Source organism: Ursus arctos, unplaced genomic scaffold (genome assembly GCF_023065955.2).
Source record: "Ursus arctos isolate Adak ecotype North America unplaced genomic scaffold, UrsArc2.0 scaffold_30, whole genome shotgun sequence".
In the NCBI taxonomy this organism is placed as follows: domain Eukaryota; kingdom Metazoa; phylum Chordata; class Mammalia; order Carnivora; family Ursidae; genus Ursus; species Ursus arctos.
Window position 1 is genome coordinate 24,934,830 of NW_026622986.1, and position 18,561 is coordinate 24,953,390.

The 18,561-nt window shown below is 41.6% G+C and overlaps 1 protein-coding gene across 4 annotated transcripts in view; it reads right to left on the reverse strand.

Annotated features, from left to right (window-relative positions):
• The window catches only part of MCM10 (minichromosome maintenance 10 replication initiation factor), a 42,986-nt gene that overhangs the window by 13,274 nt on the left and 11,151 nt on the right, over positions 1-18,561 (reverse strand). For 2 of the 4 annotated variants that reach the window (XM_057304761.1, XM_044392072.3), the window contains exons 8-18: positions 17,421-17,588; positions 15,566-15,682; positions 13,957-14,156; positions 12,190-12,290; positions 11,420-11,530; positions 11,214-11,334; positions 9,159-9,387; positions 7,937-8,078; positions 7,187-7,305; positions 5,323-5,436; positions 2,970-3,115 (exon numbers count right to left, since the gene is read on the reverse strand). In XM_057304761.1, coding sequence (XP_057160744.1) covers positions 2,970-3,115; positions 5,323-5,436; positions 7,187-7,305; positions 7,937-8,078; positions 9,159-9,387; positions 11,214-11,334; positions 11,420-11,530; positions 12,190-12,290; positions 13,957-14,156; positions 15,566-15,682; positions 17,421-17,588 — 1,568 coding nt within the window. The remainder of the gene's footprint in view (positions 1-2,969; positions 3,116-5,322; positions 5,437-7,186; positions 7,306-7,936; positions 8,079-9,158; positions 9,388-11,213; positions 11,335-11,419; positions 11,531-12,189; positions 12,291-13,956; positions 14,157-15,565; positions 15,683-17,420; positions 17,589-18,561) is intronic. The other 2 variants (XM_057304762.1, XM_057304763.1) reach the window with 2 other exon arrangements.

Here is an 18,561-nt window from a genome sequence, read left to right on the forward strand (position 1 = left end):
ACTACAAAGCCAAAGTAATAAAAACAGTATGATACTGGCACAAAAATAGATACATTGACCAGTAAAACAGAATAGAAGGCCCAGATTTAAATCCCAGTATATACGGTCAACTAATATTTTAACTAATGTTCAACAAGGGAGCCAAGAATACCCAATGGGGAAAGGACAGTCTCTTCAACAAACAGTGCTGGGAAAACTGGAGAAACACCCACAGAACAAGGAAATTGGACCATTATTTCACATCCCTCACAAAAATTAACCTGAAATGGATGAAACACTTAAATGTAAGACCTGAAACCATAAAAATCCTAGAAGGAAATGTAGGGAAAAAGCTCATTGATTTGGTCTTGGCACTGATTTTTTTAACACAATGCCAAAAGCTCAGGGAACATTTTTTGACTTGATCATTTGTTTTTTGGTGTTGAGCTTGATAAGTTCTTTATAGATCTTGGATCCCAGCCCTTTATCTGTAGTATAATTTGCAAATATTTTCTCCCCTTCCATGGGTTGCCTCTTGGTTTTGTTGGCTGTTTCCTTTGCTGTGCAGAAGCTTTTTATCTTGATGAAGTCCCAAAAGTTTATTTTTGCTTTTGTTTCTCTTGTCTTTGGAAACGTGTCATGAAAGAAGTTGCTGTGGCCAATGTCGAAGAGGTTACAGCGTATGTTCTCGTCCAAACAATCATGTCAAAAAATGGGCAGGAGATATGAACAGACACTTTTCCAATGAAGACATACAAATGGCTAATAGACATGAAAAAATGTTGAACATCATTAGCCATCAGAGAAATTCAAATCAAAACCACATTGAGATACCATCTTACACCAGTAAGAATGGCACAAATTGACAAGGCAAGAAACAACAAATGTTAGAGAGGATGTAGAGAAAGCGGAACCCTCTTACACTGTTGGTGGGAATTCAAGTTGGTACAGCCACTTTGGAAAAGTGTGGAGGCTCCTCAAAAAGTGATCAAAATTTTGATCCATCAAAAACAGAGCTACCTTATGATCCAGCAATTGCACTACTGGGTATTTACCCCAAAGATACAGATGTAGTGAAAAGAAGGGCCATATGCACCCCAGTGTTCATAGCAGCAGTGTCCACAATAGCCAAACTGTGGAAGGAGCCCAGATTGCCCTTCAACAGATGAATGGATAAAGAAGATGCGGTCAATATATACAATGGAATATTACTCAGCCATCAGAAAAGATGAATACCCACCATCTGCATCAACATGGATGGAACTGGAGGGTATTATGCTAAGTGAAATAAGTCAAGCAGAGAAAGACAATTATCATATGGTTTCACTTATTTGTGGACATAAGGAATAGCAGGGAGGACATTAGGAGAAGGAAGGGAAAAACAAAGGGCGAGGAAAACAGAGGGGGAGACGAACCATGAGAGACTATGGACTCCGGGAAACAAACTGAGGGTTTCAGAGGGGAGAGGGGTGGGGGGATGGGCTAGCCTGGTGATGGGTATTAAGGAGTGCACGTATTACATGGAGCACTGGGTGTTATATGCAAACAATGAATCATGGAATACTACATCAAAAACTAATGATGTACTGTATGGTGACTAACCTAATAATAAAAAAAAACAAAAAAACTCAGGGAACAAAAGCAAAAATCAACAAATAGGATCACATCAAATCAAAACTTCTGCACATCAAAATTAACAAGTAACAAAGTGAAAAAACAACCTACAGAACAGGAGAAAATATTCACCAGCCATCTATCAGACAAGGGGTTAATATCCAAAATATATAAAGAAGTCAGTCAACTTAATAACAACACATTAGTAAGCTAAAGGATAAGATCGTACAATGAAGAAAAGATATCTACTCACAGTCATAGTAAACTGGAAATAAAAAGGATTTTCCTTAAGTTGGTAAAGATTATACTTGGAGGAGAAATTTGTGAAGGATATATTCACTTTAAGATAAAGATCAAGAAATAGAAGCCCACTATCATCACTGTTATTTAACATAGTTTTGGAGGTCTGCCCAACCCTTTCAGAAAAGACAAAGAAATAGAGGGTGTAAGAATGGGAACAAAACAGGTAAAATTTACTTTACTTGCAGATGATCAACTATATAGAGAAATCAACAAATTACTGGCATAAGAGTCTAATAAGCTTGCCAGAGGCAAGATCACTACATAAAAAATCAATAACTTTTCTCTACACCAACAATAAACAACTAAAAAATATATTAGAACATAAACTGCCATTCAGAATATCAATAAAAACGATGACACATCTAAGAATTAAGAATACTCAACATTTCAGTGGAGATAATTTTAAAAATTAATAAAAGCCATAGAGGATGGGATGAATAAATGGGAAGCTACACCATGATCTTAAAAAGGGATGATTTCATACATAAAAGACATTAGTCCCCACAAAATTGTTTTATTCATTTAATGTGACCCTAATTCTGCTTCTGAGTGGGGTGGTCCTTAGACCAGTGCTCTGAGAACAACTAGAAAACCTGAATGAACTAAATACCCTAAAGGAAGTATGAACCACTGTGGGAGAACCCCAATCTCCATCAACAGTTCTGTGGGTGGTCCTCCACCAGGATAAGACCCAGACTGTCAGCTCCCCGCTGGGCCCAGAGTCCACCAATGCTCCCAGGGCAAAAATGGCCACAGCAGTTAGCTCATCACTCCACAATTCTACCCTTTCTGGTTCCCTAGTTTTTGTCCCAGCAACTCCAGGAACTTCAGAGAAATGACTTCTTTCATTCAACAAACATTTTTGAGGACCCACTATGGGCTGGGCATTATACTAAGTATTGGGGGTAAAGCAGTGAAGAGGGCAGGACCCCTTCCCTCCATGAGCTTTTAGGGATGGCCTGAAGCTGTAAGAGGCATGGAAACAAGGCCTGACCCTCAAAACAATGTTCCAGTAGAACGGCATCACATGGGAACTGGAAAGAGGGTTCAAGAATGACAAGCAATTCTCCTACCTGCAGTGCTTTTTGGGGAGCCTATCCAGGGAGATGCTTCTGTTTCCACAGGGACACTTGAAAAACCTCTTTAGGCCATCATGCCAGTGGTAGTCGTGCTGCTCACTGACGCAGGTCTCCAAAGGCTTGAAGTGGGTGTAGGCACACTGCATAAAATCAACAGGAGGGCATACGTCTGTCAAGAGCTTTGCAGGAGAAACTGGCTAGCTGCTAAGAAGGCAATCTGTTCCATGAGAACTTCTGTTTTCTCACCAGCACCCAGGCAGGTGTGAGCAAAGCAACCACCTTATCTAAGAGCTACGGTGATAGATTCTAGAGTCCCGCAGACTGACGCCACTGTTTCTTGTATTTGCCACAATTTTTGGTCAGGCATGAAGTACACAATAACCTTCCGTAACATCAAGACAAAAGCACTGGTAACCTCTCGATAGCTTCATCAGGTCTGTCCTAAATTCACTGCTGTCACTTGGTGATAGGACACTGACACTAGGGCCTATTCAGTAGCCCTTTTATTTCCTCTTAAAAAGCCTCAGAAAAGGATGTAAGCTTATTACTCCTATTTCATAAGCAGCAAAACCAAGCAGAGATATTAATAATTCACTTGTAATTTTGATCCTCACAAGGACTGAATAGAATAGGAAACAATAAGCAGCATCCAGACTAAGAAACAGAACCTCCCCAGCTCTCCTGAAGCCCTTCCCGTGCCCCCTTCCAGGCACTGCTCCCCCTACACCCCAAGGGTAATCACTATCCTGCTTTCTAACAGCAGAGATTCATTTACCTGGTTTTGAATTTTGCATAAATAGAATTGTATGATACATTTAAACAAAAAAGAAAGAAAAAGGAAGGAAGGAAGGAAGGAAGGAAGGAAGGAAGGAAGGAAGGAAGGAAGGAAAATGATGGGTGAACGCTGAAACAGCTGCTAGGACACAGCACTGTGGTTTCTGGTAATCAGAGTCTAGACAAGTAACTTTTGGTTTTGGCAGCCTCAGAAATACAGAACAGAATGGTACACCAGCTGTGGTAGGCAGAACAGCCACCCCCTGCCCAAGACATACACACCCTACTCCCTAAAACCCAAAAGCATGTTAGGTTACATGGCAAAGGGGGACCAGGGTTGTTAGTTAATTGATCTTAAAATTGGGAGATGATCCTGGATTATTGGGTGGGCTCAATGGAATCATAAGGGCCCTTAAAAGTGGAAGTGGGACTCCACAGGGAGGAGGCCGGAGGATGTAAGAGGGCTCGGCCTGCTATGGCTGGCTCTGAAGATGGAGAAAGGAGTTGCAAGCCAAAGAATACGGGTGGGATCAAGAAGCTGGGAAAGGCAAGGAAATGGATTCTCCCTTAGAGCATCCAGAAGGAACGCAGTCCTGCCAGACCTGGATTTTAGCCCCATGAGACAAAGAGACTTCTGGCCTACAGAAGTGCAAGATTATAATAAAGTTGTGTCATTTAAACTATCAAGGTGGTGGTTATTTGTTTGAGCAGCAATGGGAAACTAACACACCAGCTACGTCCTTAGGTTTGCTGTTTTGTCAGAGTACAAGCTATTATCTGAAGTAAAACCTTTATTTATTCTGAACTTTCCCAAGGAAGCCCTGCCTTTTGGTGATAGCCGGTTTAGGGCTGTCCCCTAAATGTAAAGGAGGGTGTTAAGGTTTAAAAGGAATAAAGACAGAGAAAACTGTACTTGGTAAGCTAAGTCTCTTCCTCCTCTTACGTATGCTTACGAGGAGGATTAGCCAAGCAGGATAAAATGAATGGTAATGGAAGGATACGGTTCTGCAAGAACTATTTCTTGGTCCTATTTTATCAGTGTTGAAGGACAGGGGGTTTATCATCTTCTAATAGACTTAGTGTAAAAATTCTGCAAACATAGAAAATGATGCAATTTACACTTTGCCTTGAGATTCAGTTTAGCTGGCTAAGCCCTGAGTAGAAAGGGACAATAGTAGTTGCTCCTAACATGTGATGCCAAAGGAAATCATTCACCCAATGTCCCAGGACTGTGAACCGTAAACTGAAGGTGTGCTAGAAACTTGAGAAGGATGGGTAAGAATAACTTGGGTCTAATGGACAAGGCTTGCCTGCAGAACCAGGACCTGTGGTTAGATAAAAGGAAAATCTCACCACCAATGCTCCGCCACCAGAGCTTGGAGGCCAAGTAGACAGGCAGCCAGGTCCTTGGCTGTTGTGAGCAGCTTGCTTTCCAGCCTAACTAAATGACCTGTGCAGGACTCCAATCACAAGACATGGCCCCATATCCCATATATCTCCACGTTCTGCTGAGTCGCAAGAGGTCACAACAGCTCCAAACAGGGCCCAGGGTTAGAAGCATCTCTCCACTCACCGTCTTGCATGTCACTACTCGACATTTCACTTCTCTGATGCTTCTCATCTTTTCTTCCATTTGTTCCTTTTTCACCAATGGCTCAAAATAGCGTTCCTGCAGTTCAGCCTCAGCCTGGAATGACAAGGCATACAAGAGACCTTGCACTAAATCCAACACGTACTCAGGCACCAATTCAATAATAATAAACACAGCCAAAGAGACAAGCTAACTATATGAGGATACCTGATAAGAGCTCAAAGAACTGCAAACCAAAAGATGATCAGAAGTAGACATAAGCTCTTATTTTTCCAAAAACTAATATGAAAGCATCTGGTGATTTTTAAAACACCAGATACAAACTGAAAATACTTACATCATTAACATCGTCACCGCGTCAAGTGTGTGCACCAGAAGGCATTTTTTTCTCCTGGGCACATACAGACTCAAGCTATGGAAGGTATTCAGTGCCTCCCCACTTAGGACAGTCCAGTCTATTCGATACTGTTTGCCAGACCAAGCACTTGGCAGGAGCAGTTCCTAGTTGTTTGGAACAACAGGGAGTAGGTGTGAGGGCAGAGAGAGGCTGACAGCAGAAGGTGGTCACAGCTCGGGAGTTAGTGCAGCTGCACAAGGCCCGAGGCCTCTGGTGGCCACAGAGGCCAGGAGCTCAGCTCTACAGCCTCTCAGGGTCAGCCCCAGCTTCTCTCCTGGCCAAGTTTCAGGCTGGTAGAATAGTAAAATATACAACTATCTCATTAGTCAGTAATCGAAAGAGCAGAGCATTCAGAGTACTGGCACTAAATGGGAACAGTACCGCCCCCATGGAGATATTGTGAAAATTGGTGGGAGCACTTTGTGTTTTGGTCATCCCAATGATTGCTACCCCTGCTACTCGCAGCGACCGGGGAGGCTGCACCTACAATGCACGGAACAGTCTCTCCATATGAAAGGATTCTTCTGACTATCCTAGAAGGTACCCATGTGGATGAAAAACCCAATTATAACCCTCAAACCTAACTGCTTTACGTACAACCCTATAATATTTGTGCATAGTTCAAATATATATTGAATATGCCAAGAGTACAACTAGGTAACTCCTGTGTATACAGAGGGACAACTGTAGTTCGGTGTCTTCAAAGGTTCCCTAGATTATTCACGGTTTAAAAAAAAAATACACTGTCAAAGAAACAGACCCATGGTATTTAAGTCACCAAAAACACACACCTAAAGGAGCCTTCATTTCTACTTGTCTCATTTACATTTATAATCCAACCCTCTAAAAACTTCATTATTTCTTCTGGGATAGTTGTGCCTACATAGTAACATAATCAAATATATATTTTTAATATAAATATTTTCTTTTTTTCTTATTTATATCACACGTAGGATATCATATTGATATTCTTAAAAATTGTAGTTAGGTAATTTATATTATCCAAGAATTTTATTTCAGGATAATAAGGGAGCAATTCAAAATACACAGGATTGAGAGCAACTACCCTCAATGGGTTGGTAACTACTGATTTACAGTATTTGAAATACCAATATAAAAATACTTGAATGGAATAAAAATTCCTTCCCATATAGCAGAACAGAAAAGAACAGCTATAGCGGTGAACCACTTAAACATCAATTCAAAGCCATAACTACAAGGTAACATTTTTATAACACTGAGGTCCATTAAAATAATGATAAATGATATTCTTCAATTCAAGGACAGGGGCAAAGCTAAATTCCATCAGAAGTATTCCTGTTCTTCAAAGTCAACTCAGACATATAACTACATCTTGGTTGAGGTAGAAGAAATAGATTCTTAGTCCCATGACAAAGTGCCTGGCATCTGGAGGGCATCTCTATCATTTCTGACCTTTTGAGCTCTTACCTCTTTGAGTAGTCCCGTGTGCTTTGATTTTGCTTTTAGGATTTTCTGAAATTCCTCAGATTCCAGGTACGTAAGTTGTTCTCTCCTTTTTTTCCTGGCAGGCTCCAATTCATCTTCAGCTAGAGCAGAAAGGAAACACAGCAGCTGTCAGAGGAATTCCAGGAAGCAATGAACCTCATGGACTCAGCTTCCTCAAGTTATCTCCGTCCCTGCCAACCAAGCCCTTCACACTTCATTTACCCCACTAGGTACCAGCAGAGGAAAACTCCTTAGGAGTGAGCAGAGGAAGTAGGGTGTAGAATATGGGGGATGGCAGATTTGACCCTGGATTAGAATCTCTTCCACCTTTAGACAGGAGCGGACTATGACGATAGGTAACATCTACAAAAATCCTTTTTACAAATTAATGGTAAAATGTGACTGTCAACTTCAGAGTCTTCAAAGTAAAAACAGCAATTTGCAAACAAAGAAATTCTACTTCTTTGAAAGTAAACCTTTGTACTAATATATCTGTACAAAGATCCAATGAGTAATCTTTTTCTTAAGTTTTTAGATTGTGCATAATTTCATTTCAATTTAATGTGATTACAGCAAAGCAGTCATTTCCAGCTGTAGAGATCCTATTTAGGTTTTGTACAGAGAGGCCAGTTTAAGTAAAACAACGACTTTTGGCCTCAGGGATGGTAGTTATGGTTTAGAACATCTCACAGATGGCAGCCTTCCCACTGCTAACTCTGAAATCCACAGTACCTTGAGGAGAAAAGGTGTTCTTTTCTACACGTTCCTTCACTTCCAGAACATCCTGGGGGTCCTTTTGCGTCTTTTTAATGTTGTTTGGGTCTGTTTTTGTAAGAATCTGGCCTTTTGCTCTTAATTTGGTTATAGCCGCTAACTAGAAAATAAAAAAGGAGATAAAAATCTTAAAGACGACACAGTTATCTATAGCTCTATGTCCCTTTTTTAGTTTTTAACCACTGAATTCTCAAATATAAATCAGCAAAAAAGATCTTCTCTTTGCTTCGCATTATTAACCCAGTTATTAAAATTTTAAAGCATGGAGACAGGTCTCTAAGCTAATAAAGTTTCAGCTTAAATATCAAGTTAAACATCAGTTACACTCTGGGCTTCAGGACCTACAAAGGAACCACACAAACACTGTGGAAGTTTGTTTTGCAACCAGACAGAATGAGGACAGGATTCTAGCTCTGCCACTTACTAGCTTGTAACCTTACACAAATTACTTAATTTTTCAGCCTCAGGTTCTACATCTATAAAATGGAGATGACAGCGTTTACTAGGCTGTGCAGATGAAATGAGAGAATGCGTGCAAAGCATGAACCTATACAGAACAAACAGCATGTGTGTATACATCACGGGTACACGTGCAACTGTTTTGTTTTACAGTTTATTTTTTCAGTAAGCTCTACACCCGACGTGGGGCTCAAACTCATGACCCCGAGATCACACATGCAATTGTTATCACTATCATTACTGCAGGTGCAGCAGTGACTTATGACTAGCCTTTGCCCTTTGTGTGGTGACAGCGGCTAACTAGAACAAAGAGAAGTCAGGCTCTCCTCGGGGCTCAGGGTGACTCAGGAAGGGGAGAGGGGGGTTTCTGAGCACTCCCAACTCCTACGTCAATCAGAGCAACCTAGCTCCTTTGTAAGGGTTCTTTTAAAGAAGGATTCTTTAAACCACCATTTTACAGTCTTGCCTTAACAATTTTCAGAATCTGTTTCCCTCGGGCCAGCCTCAGGCGGAACAGTGTGGAGAATGGGTAATGTTCTTGGATTAAATCACTGGCATTATGTTGATACCATTATCCCTTGAAATTCCTTGGACTCTAATTATCATGATCAATAAATAGCTATTACGGTCTGTCTTTCCTGATCATAGACATACAAAGTTTGCAACTCCAGCTATGTCTTACAGAATGCAAATTCAAAGGTTGAAAATAGATGTCACTTACCTTTTTGGCTTCTGCTAAAGCACTCAGTTTTGGTCTTGGTGGTGGTGACTCATCAAAAAAGAGAACATCATCACCTTCTGAGATGCCTCGCCCAAGCTTGGGCATCTGTGTGGCTGGCGTTCCTTCCAGGCTGGGCAACGCAGCCCCCGTTTTCAGAGACTGAGAAGGGGCCCGTTGAGAAGAGGAAGGCACAGCTGGGCTTTCAACCCCACCAGAGCTTTGGAGAAATCTTTAAAGAAATAGGCAGTTACAAAATATGCAGACTGGGACACTGTAGGCTAGGCCACCAAGCTGACAAGTAGTCATTAGTAAAATAGCTGCCCCTCCTCGGTCAAGAATTCAGATTAGCACTGAGAACATGCTGGCTTTGCTACGTCTGGTTAACTGATTATTCACTGATAAGCTCTCATCATTTTACCAATTTAGAACTGATTACTATTTTTGCCAACTGGCTTTCTAGTGGGTCCCTCTCTATAGAACACAGTCCTGAAGGTAAGATGTGGGCTGTATTCCTAGCTCTCTGGTTAGCTGGGACTTGCAGGAACTCACGGAATTTCTCTATATTTTAGTTTATTGGAAAGAGATAACACAAAAATACATCTGAAAGTCCTTCACAGAAAGATGCTATAATTCACATGATAATTTCTTTTGGAAACTTAAAGGCTATTGAAAAACAACAGTTGCCACAAACTATGTTGTCCAGAACTCTTATTTTATAGATGAAGAAATTGAGGCCCAAGACCCTACTGCTCATAAATGACAGGCTGAGGACTAGTACCAGGTAACCCCAGGCCAGGATTCTTTGCACTACCACATGTCCTCTCCTGTAACCTGCCTGTGAAACCTACCCAAAGATATGTTTTGTTTGGCCAGCAAAATTCTGAAAAACTTCCAACCGTAAGACCTTTATTTATTTATTTATTTTTAAAGATTTTATTTATTTATTTGACAAAGAGAGACAGCCAGCGAGAGAGGAAACACAAGCAGGAGGAGTAGGAGAGGAAGAAGCAGGCTCCCAGTGGAGCAGGGAGCCTGAAGTGGGGCTTGATCCCAGGACCCTGGGATCATGCCCTGGGCCGAAGGCAGCTGCTTAACGACTCAGCCACCCAGGCACCCCAACTGTAAGACCTTTAAATGGGCAGGTGCCCCCTACTTCACACAGGGCCACAACTCCATGTATCTATTTACATCACCTGTAGCCACATGAAGAACACCTCCACAGATAGTCTACCAGCACCTCAAACTCACCTGCCTGAGGCCAAATCTATCTCTGGATTTTTCCAAAGAATTTCCTAGTGACTTAAAGTTGACTTCCTGTTTATTGAACCATGTACCCTTCAGTGGCCCAGATTTAGGACAGTGTAACTGTTTCAAGGGGGGCAGAACACGTGTGAATACAAACCTGACTCCACCACCAACCAGCTCTCTGGCACTCTGTTACCTGACTCATAAAACAAGGATAACAGCACCTCACAGATTATGGTAAGGCCCAAGTGAGACACTGTATTTATGTCGTGCACAGCATGCTCCGTACATGTTAAGCATCTGACCACTATTCTGATAACTTGAGTTATGAATCTTTGATTCATCCGCCTACTGCACCATTTTCCACTTGTTTTTGCCTCTAAAATGACTCTCCACTTTCAATGCCTCATTTTTACTATTTACCTGAACAACTGCAAAATCTACTCACTGGCTTAGCCTGTAATTTAAAAACCAATTGTGGTAGAACTAAGAAATGAGAGCAAACAGGTCAACAGGCGCCTTCCCCTTTTCGCAAAACCCTCTTCAAGTGTTCCTTCTTTCTCTTCTTCCCCGGGGTGTTAATTACTGTAACCTGTCCCACCTGGTCTCAAATTCATTAGCGTGAGTCAGAAATACAGAACTCGAAAGGCTATCTTCTTAGGTTCTGTTAAAATCACTTTTGAACTTCCAAAGTTAAAAAGGTAGCCAACCAGCCAAATCTAAAGCCACATTTTGGAAATCCATTATAACATTCTGAGGATCCCTGAGAGGAGCTATCTAAATAGGGAATATTAAAGCAGCTATTCTTACCGTTTCTGTATTTCTTCTGATCTCTTCCTCCTCATCTCCAGCATGTGCTGCTTCTGCTGCTTCAAGAGGGCTGATGCCGAGACAGAAACCTGGAAAGCAGGTTTCGGGCTCCCCGTCACCCCTGAAACATAAACCGCAGACTGAGGGGCTCCGAGGGGCCTGGGGAGCACAGACATGAGGCTAGAGCAAGGGCAGGCTGACTCTACCTGATAACCTGGCTTTGGCTAAATGTTGTTTTAAGTTTCTGGCTCCAAACGTAGGCAAGTCCATCAGTTCCCTGAATTCCTCAGAGCAAGATAAGCTCTTCTGGGGTATTCCTGGAATATACAAACATCAGCTTTAGAGGACTCAAAAGCTCTGGCAGTTTGAGATTATGCGACGTCACTTCTAAAACTCTGTGCGTTCACAGAGTTCACTTCATTTGTAAATGAAGTAGATGGAATGCCAAGAGAAAAAAAGAATCCTTAGCCTCTAGTAGATTGGTAGGACTGTGAAGGCATGACAAAGATCTTATTTCAAGCCAGTGTCTGTAGGGTCATTTCCTACACTATGTCTGGGGTGTTCGCTATGGGTAGGGTCTGTGCTAGGCCCTCACCACTGCTAGGAATAAAGCCCCAAGTGAAAAGGGCAGAGGTGCCACTCTTTGACTTAGACCTGTTTTAATAAGAAGGTAACTGATGGGTTTCACCAGGAACCTGATACTACCGATTCTAATGCTGGACATTAAGAGTTAGACCAAATACACCAAGAAAATTTATAAAGCATCTACTCAAAGACTCGGCCATGATTAATATGCTGTTTTTCCTTAAGATGCTGCCAAGCAAACCTGATTGCTTCAGCTTAGGCCACATCACTCACTAACTATAGTGACAAGTGGATATTTATAACTTAGGGCATGAACAACTGTGACCATTTTCAATCCTAAAGACTACATATTTAAGCTGCAGAAAGAAATACAGTATTGAAAAACAGTTACCAAGTTTTTGTTGGGTTTCCTGAATGATCAAGTCTGTCCCCTTAACGACCAGATTAGTCAGAGTGGTTTGAATCTTCTTTTTAGGAGCAACAGCAGCTGCACTGAAATGACAAGTCACCCCCCGCAAAAGGAAAATCACTAAAATTCAATGCTCTGATGAGGTATGGGCACAGAAGTATTCCTTTATTACAAATTGTCAATGTTTCTCAAAGCACTGTATAAGGAAACTTTCTTAATACCATGATTCTACAGCATAGCTGTTGAATACATTATGTCAGGCAACCTGCAAATTTGGTGGAGGCCATTCTGGAAAAGCAATATGGCAAAAGAAATAAAAAATATGCCACCACTTCAATCAAGCAGTCTAGGAATTTATCTTAAAGAAATTAAGAACTAGGCAGAAACAGGATATTAATGGGCTAAAACATTGTTTGCAATGTTAAAAGTTAGAAACACCATTAATGTTTATTCACAGGGAATGGTTTTATCAGAGAGCCATGTAAAAGAAGACGATGTGGCCACTAAAAATAATGCCGTAAGTGCATATTCGATAAGGAAAGCATTAATTATTTTAAGGGGAGGGGAGAGTTGCAAAGTATAGGTCCAGTATGATCTCATTTTATATTACTGGAAATTTATACATATGGAAAAAAAAACCATCTAAAAGCATATACAGCTGTGTGTGTGTGTGTGTGTGTGCGCGCGCGCATGTGTTCGTAGACAGCAAGGAACTAACGATTATCTTGGTGGTGGGATTACACCTGGTTTTTATTGTCTCCTTTTGACTGAACTGTATATATACAGAAATATTTTTATAATGCAGGAGTATTGCTTTTTGCAGTTTCAAAAAATACAGGCATTATTTTAAATCTTAAAATGTGTTCAATATGACAAGTTAGGCAGGAGGTGAGAGTCCTCTTGCTCAATTTCTGTTAGCCTGGGAACAAAATGTTTTGTTCTTGGACGAGCGGTAGCTCCTTTGTTGACAGGTCCCAAACCGGCCACGTCTACATATGTACTTTCTTCCCAATGGTGAAAAGGCCATCAATCACCTACTTCAGGGACTCTCTGGAGGGCCTGGGATCCCCAGAAGAGAGGTCACGGATGTCTGCCTCAGCAACACCCCACTCCTGTGTAAGGCTTAACTGCTATTAATTCATGGAGTTAAATGTGGGTTCCAAGCGGTCTGCCACCTCACTGTCATATTCGGGAGGGAAATGACTTACAGGATGCCAACACTGGGATTAACATACTTTTTTTTTTTTTAAAGATTTTATTTATTTATTTGACAGAGAGAGACAGCCAGCGAGAGAGGAAACACAAGCAGGGGGAGTGGGAGAGGAAGAAGCAGGCTCCCAGAGGAGAAGCCCGATGTGGGGCTCGATCCCAGAACGCCGGGATCACGCCCTGAGCCGAAGGCAGACGCCCAACGACTGCGCCACCCAGGCGCCCCTGGGATTAACATACTTTTAACGGCCATAGAATCAGCCCTGACAACGTTGCACTATTTACACTAGAAGCCAAAGAAGAAGTGTGGGCTCCGTGTTAAAGACCATCATTACACAACTTACCTAATTTTCCTGCTCCTATGTTTTCCTCTACCTGGGAATAAAGGCGGTTCTTGTCTACCTTGTTCCAGGCCATGAATTTATGAAAGATAAAACCTGTACAGGTCTTCTAGGACCATTACAGAAAAGTACAACCATTGGGTTTTTTCTCATAAGGAGATAAGCAAGATCCCTGTCCCGAAAGAAGCCCCGGACTTACATTGAGGCTGCATATGATGCAGAAGAAACCCCTCCATAGTAAAAACCATCCTGACACAGCCGCTCTCTTAGGCTGGTGCCTTTGCGGGCAAACCTCTTCGGAATTCGTCCTCCGGAGAAGGTGGACTGCAAGTCGGCTCGCCTGGCACTGAGCTTCTTGTACTGGGCCTGGATGTGGTACTGACAGTACTCACAGTCTTTCTGCAAAAGGAAGAGCAGCTGCATCAGGACTAGGGTGACACATCAATACTGTTGCTTTCTCCCAGCTTCATGGGGCACTATTGAGTGTAGAGCCCCCCCTACTGACCTCCAAGGCCATTCGTCAAGTGCAGCACCACAGCAATTACCCTGAAATTCCCCTAGATGTGGCAACAACGAGGTTTTAATGATCACACTGCTATGTGGAAATCTGTCAGGCACTTCCCGCTGAGACCTCTATTTCCAGCTATTTCCCTCCTGCTATTTCCTGCTCACTAGCTCATCTGTTAGGCAGGAATGAGGGAACTAAAAGGACATGAAACCAAAACTTGCCCTTTAATCTGTTCAGCGAGCTCGAAGTAGCATCACTTCACATGTACTAGGATGGCTGTCGTCGGTGACAGACAAAACAAGTGCTGGCCGGGATGTGGAAAAAAATGGAAGCCTCCTTTCTGCTGGTGAGAATATAAAAGCCACTTTGGAAGCCAGTCTGGCAGTTCCTCAAAAGCTGAAACATGGGGTTACCGTGCAACCCAGAAATTCCAGGTTATATACCCAAGGAAACTAAAAACATCCATCCATCCGCATAATAACCTGTACAAGAATGCTTATAGCAGCAGTATTCATAATACGTCCACTGCCTAATGAATAAACAAAACTGGTCTATCCATACAATGGAATATTATTCAACCACAAAAAGGAATGAAGTACTGATGCATGCAACAACATGAACGAATCTCAAAAACATCATGCTAAGAGAAAGCCAGACACAAAAGGCCACATATTGTACAATTCCATTATATAAAATGTCCAGAGATGGCAAATCCAGACAGACGGAAAGCAAAGCAGTGCTTACCAGGGGCTGGGGGAAGAGGGTAATAGGGGATGACTGCTAATGAGTATGGGTTTTTTGGGGAGGGAGTGAGAGGGGGTCTAAAATTACATAGTGGTGATGGCTGCACACCTCAGTATTAAAACTACTGAACTGTACACTTTAAAAGGGTGAAGCATGGTATGTGACATATCTCAAGTTATCATGACTATTATTTTTTAAAAAGTTCTAAAAAATATATGTTGGCGTTCAGAGACTAAAATAAGGTTTTTAGTGCATTTCATCATAGTGTTTGAGCTCTGGCACTGTTCAGAATGAGGAGAAACTAAAATTCCATCTTCCTTATACCTCCTAGTCAGTTGGCAGTAAAAGATCACTTTCCTGAGAGGTTAAATCCCTCCCTTGTCCTCACTTTTTTAAACTGGCAGTTACTAACCACACACTGAATTTTCTTACTTTGGTGCTTCCTGTTGTGTAGGAAACTCTGTTCCAAATTGATTGTTACCGCTACGCTATCTACGCTCTATTCCCATTAGATCCTGTCTTCAGCAGGAACCATCCCAACAGAGCAGAAACCAACCAAATTAACAGTCTGTGTACATGGCTGTCCATTCTTCTTCTTTGCTTTACAGGTTCCCAGGTCAAGAGCTTCACCCATGATTAAGATCTTCTGAGGATGATCAATAGACAAACATACCTGCAGAGAAGACACAGGGCAGGAGTTAAAAGCCAGCAAAGGTATGGCCTTTCATCAGCAAGAATGAGTACGAGGCTGGTTGGTGGGAGTTAGCAAGGCGTTAGTAGTCTACAGGAATTAGAAGCCAGGACCCTGCAAAACAGCTTTAGGAATGGGAGGTATAGAAGACACGTTCAATTCTCTACCCAGTATCCATTCTCTCCTGCGTCTCTGCTGTAGAATCTGGATTTCATTTGGGCTGGCCAATGCTCAGCCTCAGGTGATAGATCCTGTTCATTTTCCCAGCATCCCTTAAAGCTAGTAATGGTCATGGGGCTGTGTTCTGGCCAACGAGACTAACACAAGGGTTCCCAACCAAAGCAGACAGGGTGGGGCAGGCTCACTCCTGCACTGAATGGTAATGTGAGGGCAAGAGCTTCAAAGCCATCCAGTGACCAAGAGGAGAAGGCTGAGAGGCTCACAGACACTGGCCCTGACATCACTACATTGCCTTGTTGGGATTATTTATTATAGAAGATAAACAAACCCCAATGTTAACCATTAAAACAAACTGTAGTGTGGAGCACCTGGGTGGTGGTGTCAGTTAAGCATCTGACTCTTGGTTTTGGCTCAGGTTGTGATCTCAGTGTCGTGATTGACACCCGCCCCGCATCCAGCTCCAGTTAAGATTCTCTCTCCCTCTCCCTTTGCCCCTCCCACTCGTGCCCTCTCTCTCTCTCTCTCTAAAATAAATAAATAAATCTTAAAAAAACAAAACAAAACAAAAACCTGTAGGGAAGTTTTTCTGTTACTTGTAGCCAAACACATTTGAACCAACAGATGAAGATTTGTTGCCATTCTCTGGTGAAAGGAAGAAAAGAAATAACTTTGCCTCTCACAGATCTCAGTCTGCAACAGCAGGGAAAACTCTATTGCTGCTTGAGAAGATGAAATCACTCTGATTCTAAGTTGCAGCTATGGCTATACAACTAACAGGGCAAAGTCCTGCCAACTATAAAATCCTGCCTGCTCGATGCCGCCAACGGAGATCTATGAAAGAGATGTAAGGAGACCTGAGCAGTGGGGCGCCTGGGTGGCACAGCGGTTAAGCATCTGCCTTCGGCTCAGGGCGTGATCCTGGCGTTCTGGCATCGAGCCCCACATCAGGCTCCTCTGCTATGAGCCTGCTTCTTCCTCTCCCATTTCCCCTGCTTGTGTTCCCTCTCTCGCTGGCTGACTCTGTCTCTGTCAAATAAATAAATAAATAAATAATCTTTAAAAAAAAGGAGACCTGAGCAGAACAGTTCAAAAAACTCCAGGAAACTTGGAACTAATGTGAAAATATTTAATGAAAAAAGCTGTTATGAAACATTAAGAGTAGATGGAAATTCAGAATATTGGTGGTGAGGAACAAACAAAAAATCAGATTAATGGAGATATATAAAAGCATGATTCAGTATCTGGAGGTAGACCAGTTTTTGATAGAACTTGGCTAAGCTGTAAAGACAAGAAGGGAAGGAGGGAAGGAAGGAAGGAAGATGGACGGAAGGAAGGAAGGACAGAAGGATGGAAGGAAGAAAGAAAGAGCAAAGGAACGAAGGCAAGAAAGAAAGAAAGAAAGAAAGAAAGAAAGAAAGAAAGAAAGAGAAAGAAAGAGAAAAAAGAAAAGAAAGAAGGAAAAAAAGAAGGAAAGAGGAACAGACAGACAGAAGGAAGGAAGGAAAGACAGACAGAAAGAAACCATGGAAACAATTCTTACCTCATCTGAACCATCCTTGGGCTTCATGGGGTTAGCGTTGAGCAGCCCTATGACAGTACCCTGTTCAGTCTTCCAGAGTTCTTTGTGAACTTCTCCAAACAAGAACAATGACACATACCGTGTCAGGTCACGGAGATCATTCAGTCGCCAGATACTAAATGTTTTCCCCTGAAACAAATATTTTTATTTTTAATAAATTTTGCACAATGGGTTATACTGTCTCCATTTATGGTTCAAGTGCTCTACTGTGGAAACATATAAACTACCCTGACTATATAATCTTGAGAATGTCTATTCATTATAAATTAGTCCTCTCTCTAGGCTTTAGTATTTATTACCTATCTCATTTTAGAAATGAAGGTGAAGTCAGGCAAGCCAGTAGGACACATGTTAGTGAAGTCTTTAATTCTCAGGTCTAAATAGTCAATGGGATAGCACGGCCTTCTAACTGTGCACGCACACAAACACACACAATATTAAAAGGACTAGTGGAAGTTTTGGCACTAGCATTTAATAACTTACTGATGTAAATTTAGTGAATCTATTATTTATCCCTGATTATTATATTATTAATATTAATAAAAAGGTATCAGCTCTGTGCTATTCAATCTTTGCCTAGAAGAAAAACAAAAGCATCATTTAAAGACAACTATCTATGTTTAATTGTAAAATTTCAGAAGTATTATATATCTGAAGAAATGCAACTCAAAATGCCGACCATTTATAAAAAACTTCCACTTTCACAGTTTTTTTTTAAACAAAATAAATTGAATATTGAATTAAGCTATTTCACACAGGGATCCCAGAACAGGGGTGGTTATAGGTTATGGTGAGGTATTGACTGGATTCAAGTGTTACATAACTATGCTTCCATGGATTTGTACAATGCCTTTCTTGGAAGGGTCCAGATAAGATTTCACACCTATTATTTCAATGTCATTATAGCCACTTGTGACACAATTAAGAACTTAATCAAATGAACCAGATGTGTTCACATTCACCTTGACAGTCAGAGGGCTAGATCAGGATCCACAGAACAATCTTGGGTTGACCAAGATCTCAATTAGAGAACGAAATCAAGACTGAGCATGATTAAGCATAGTATTTGAGAGCTGGGAGAGAATTCTGATATAACCAAAAG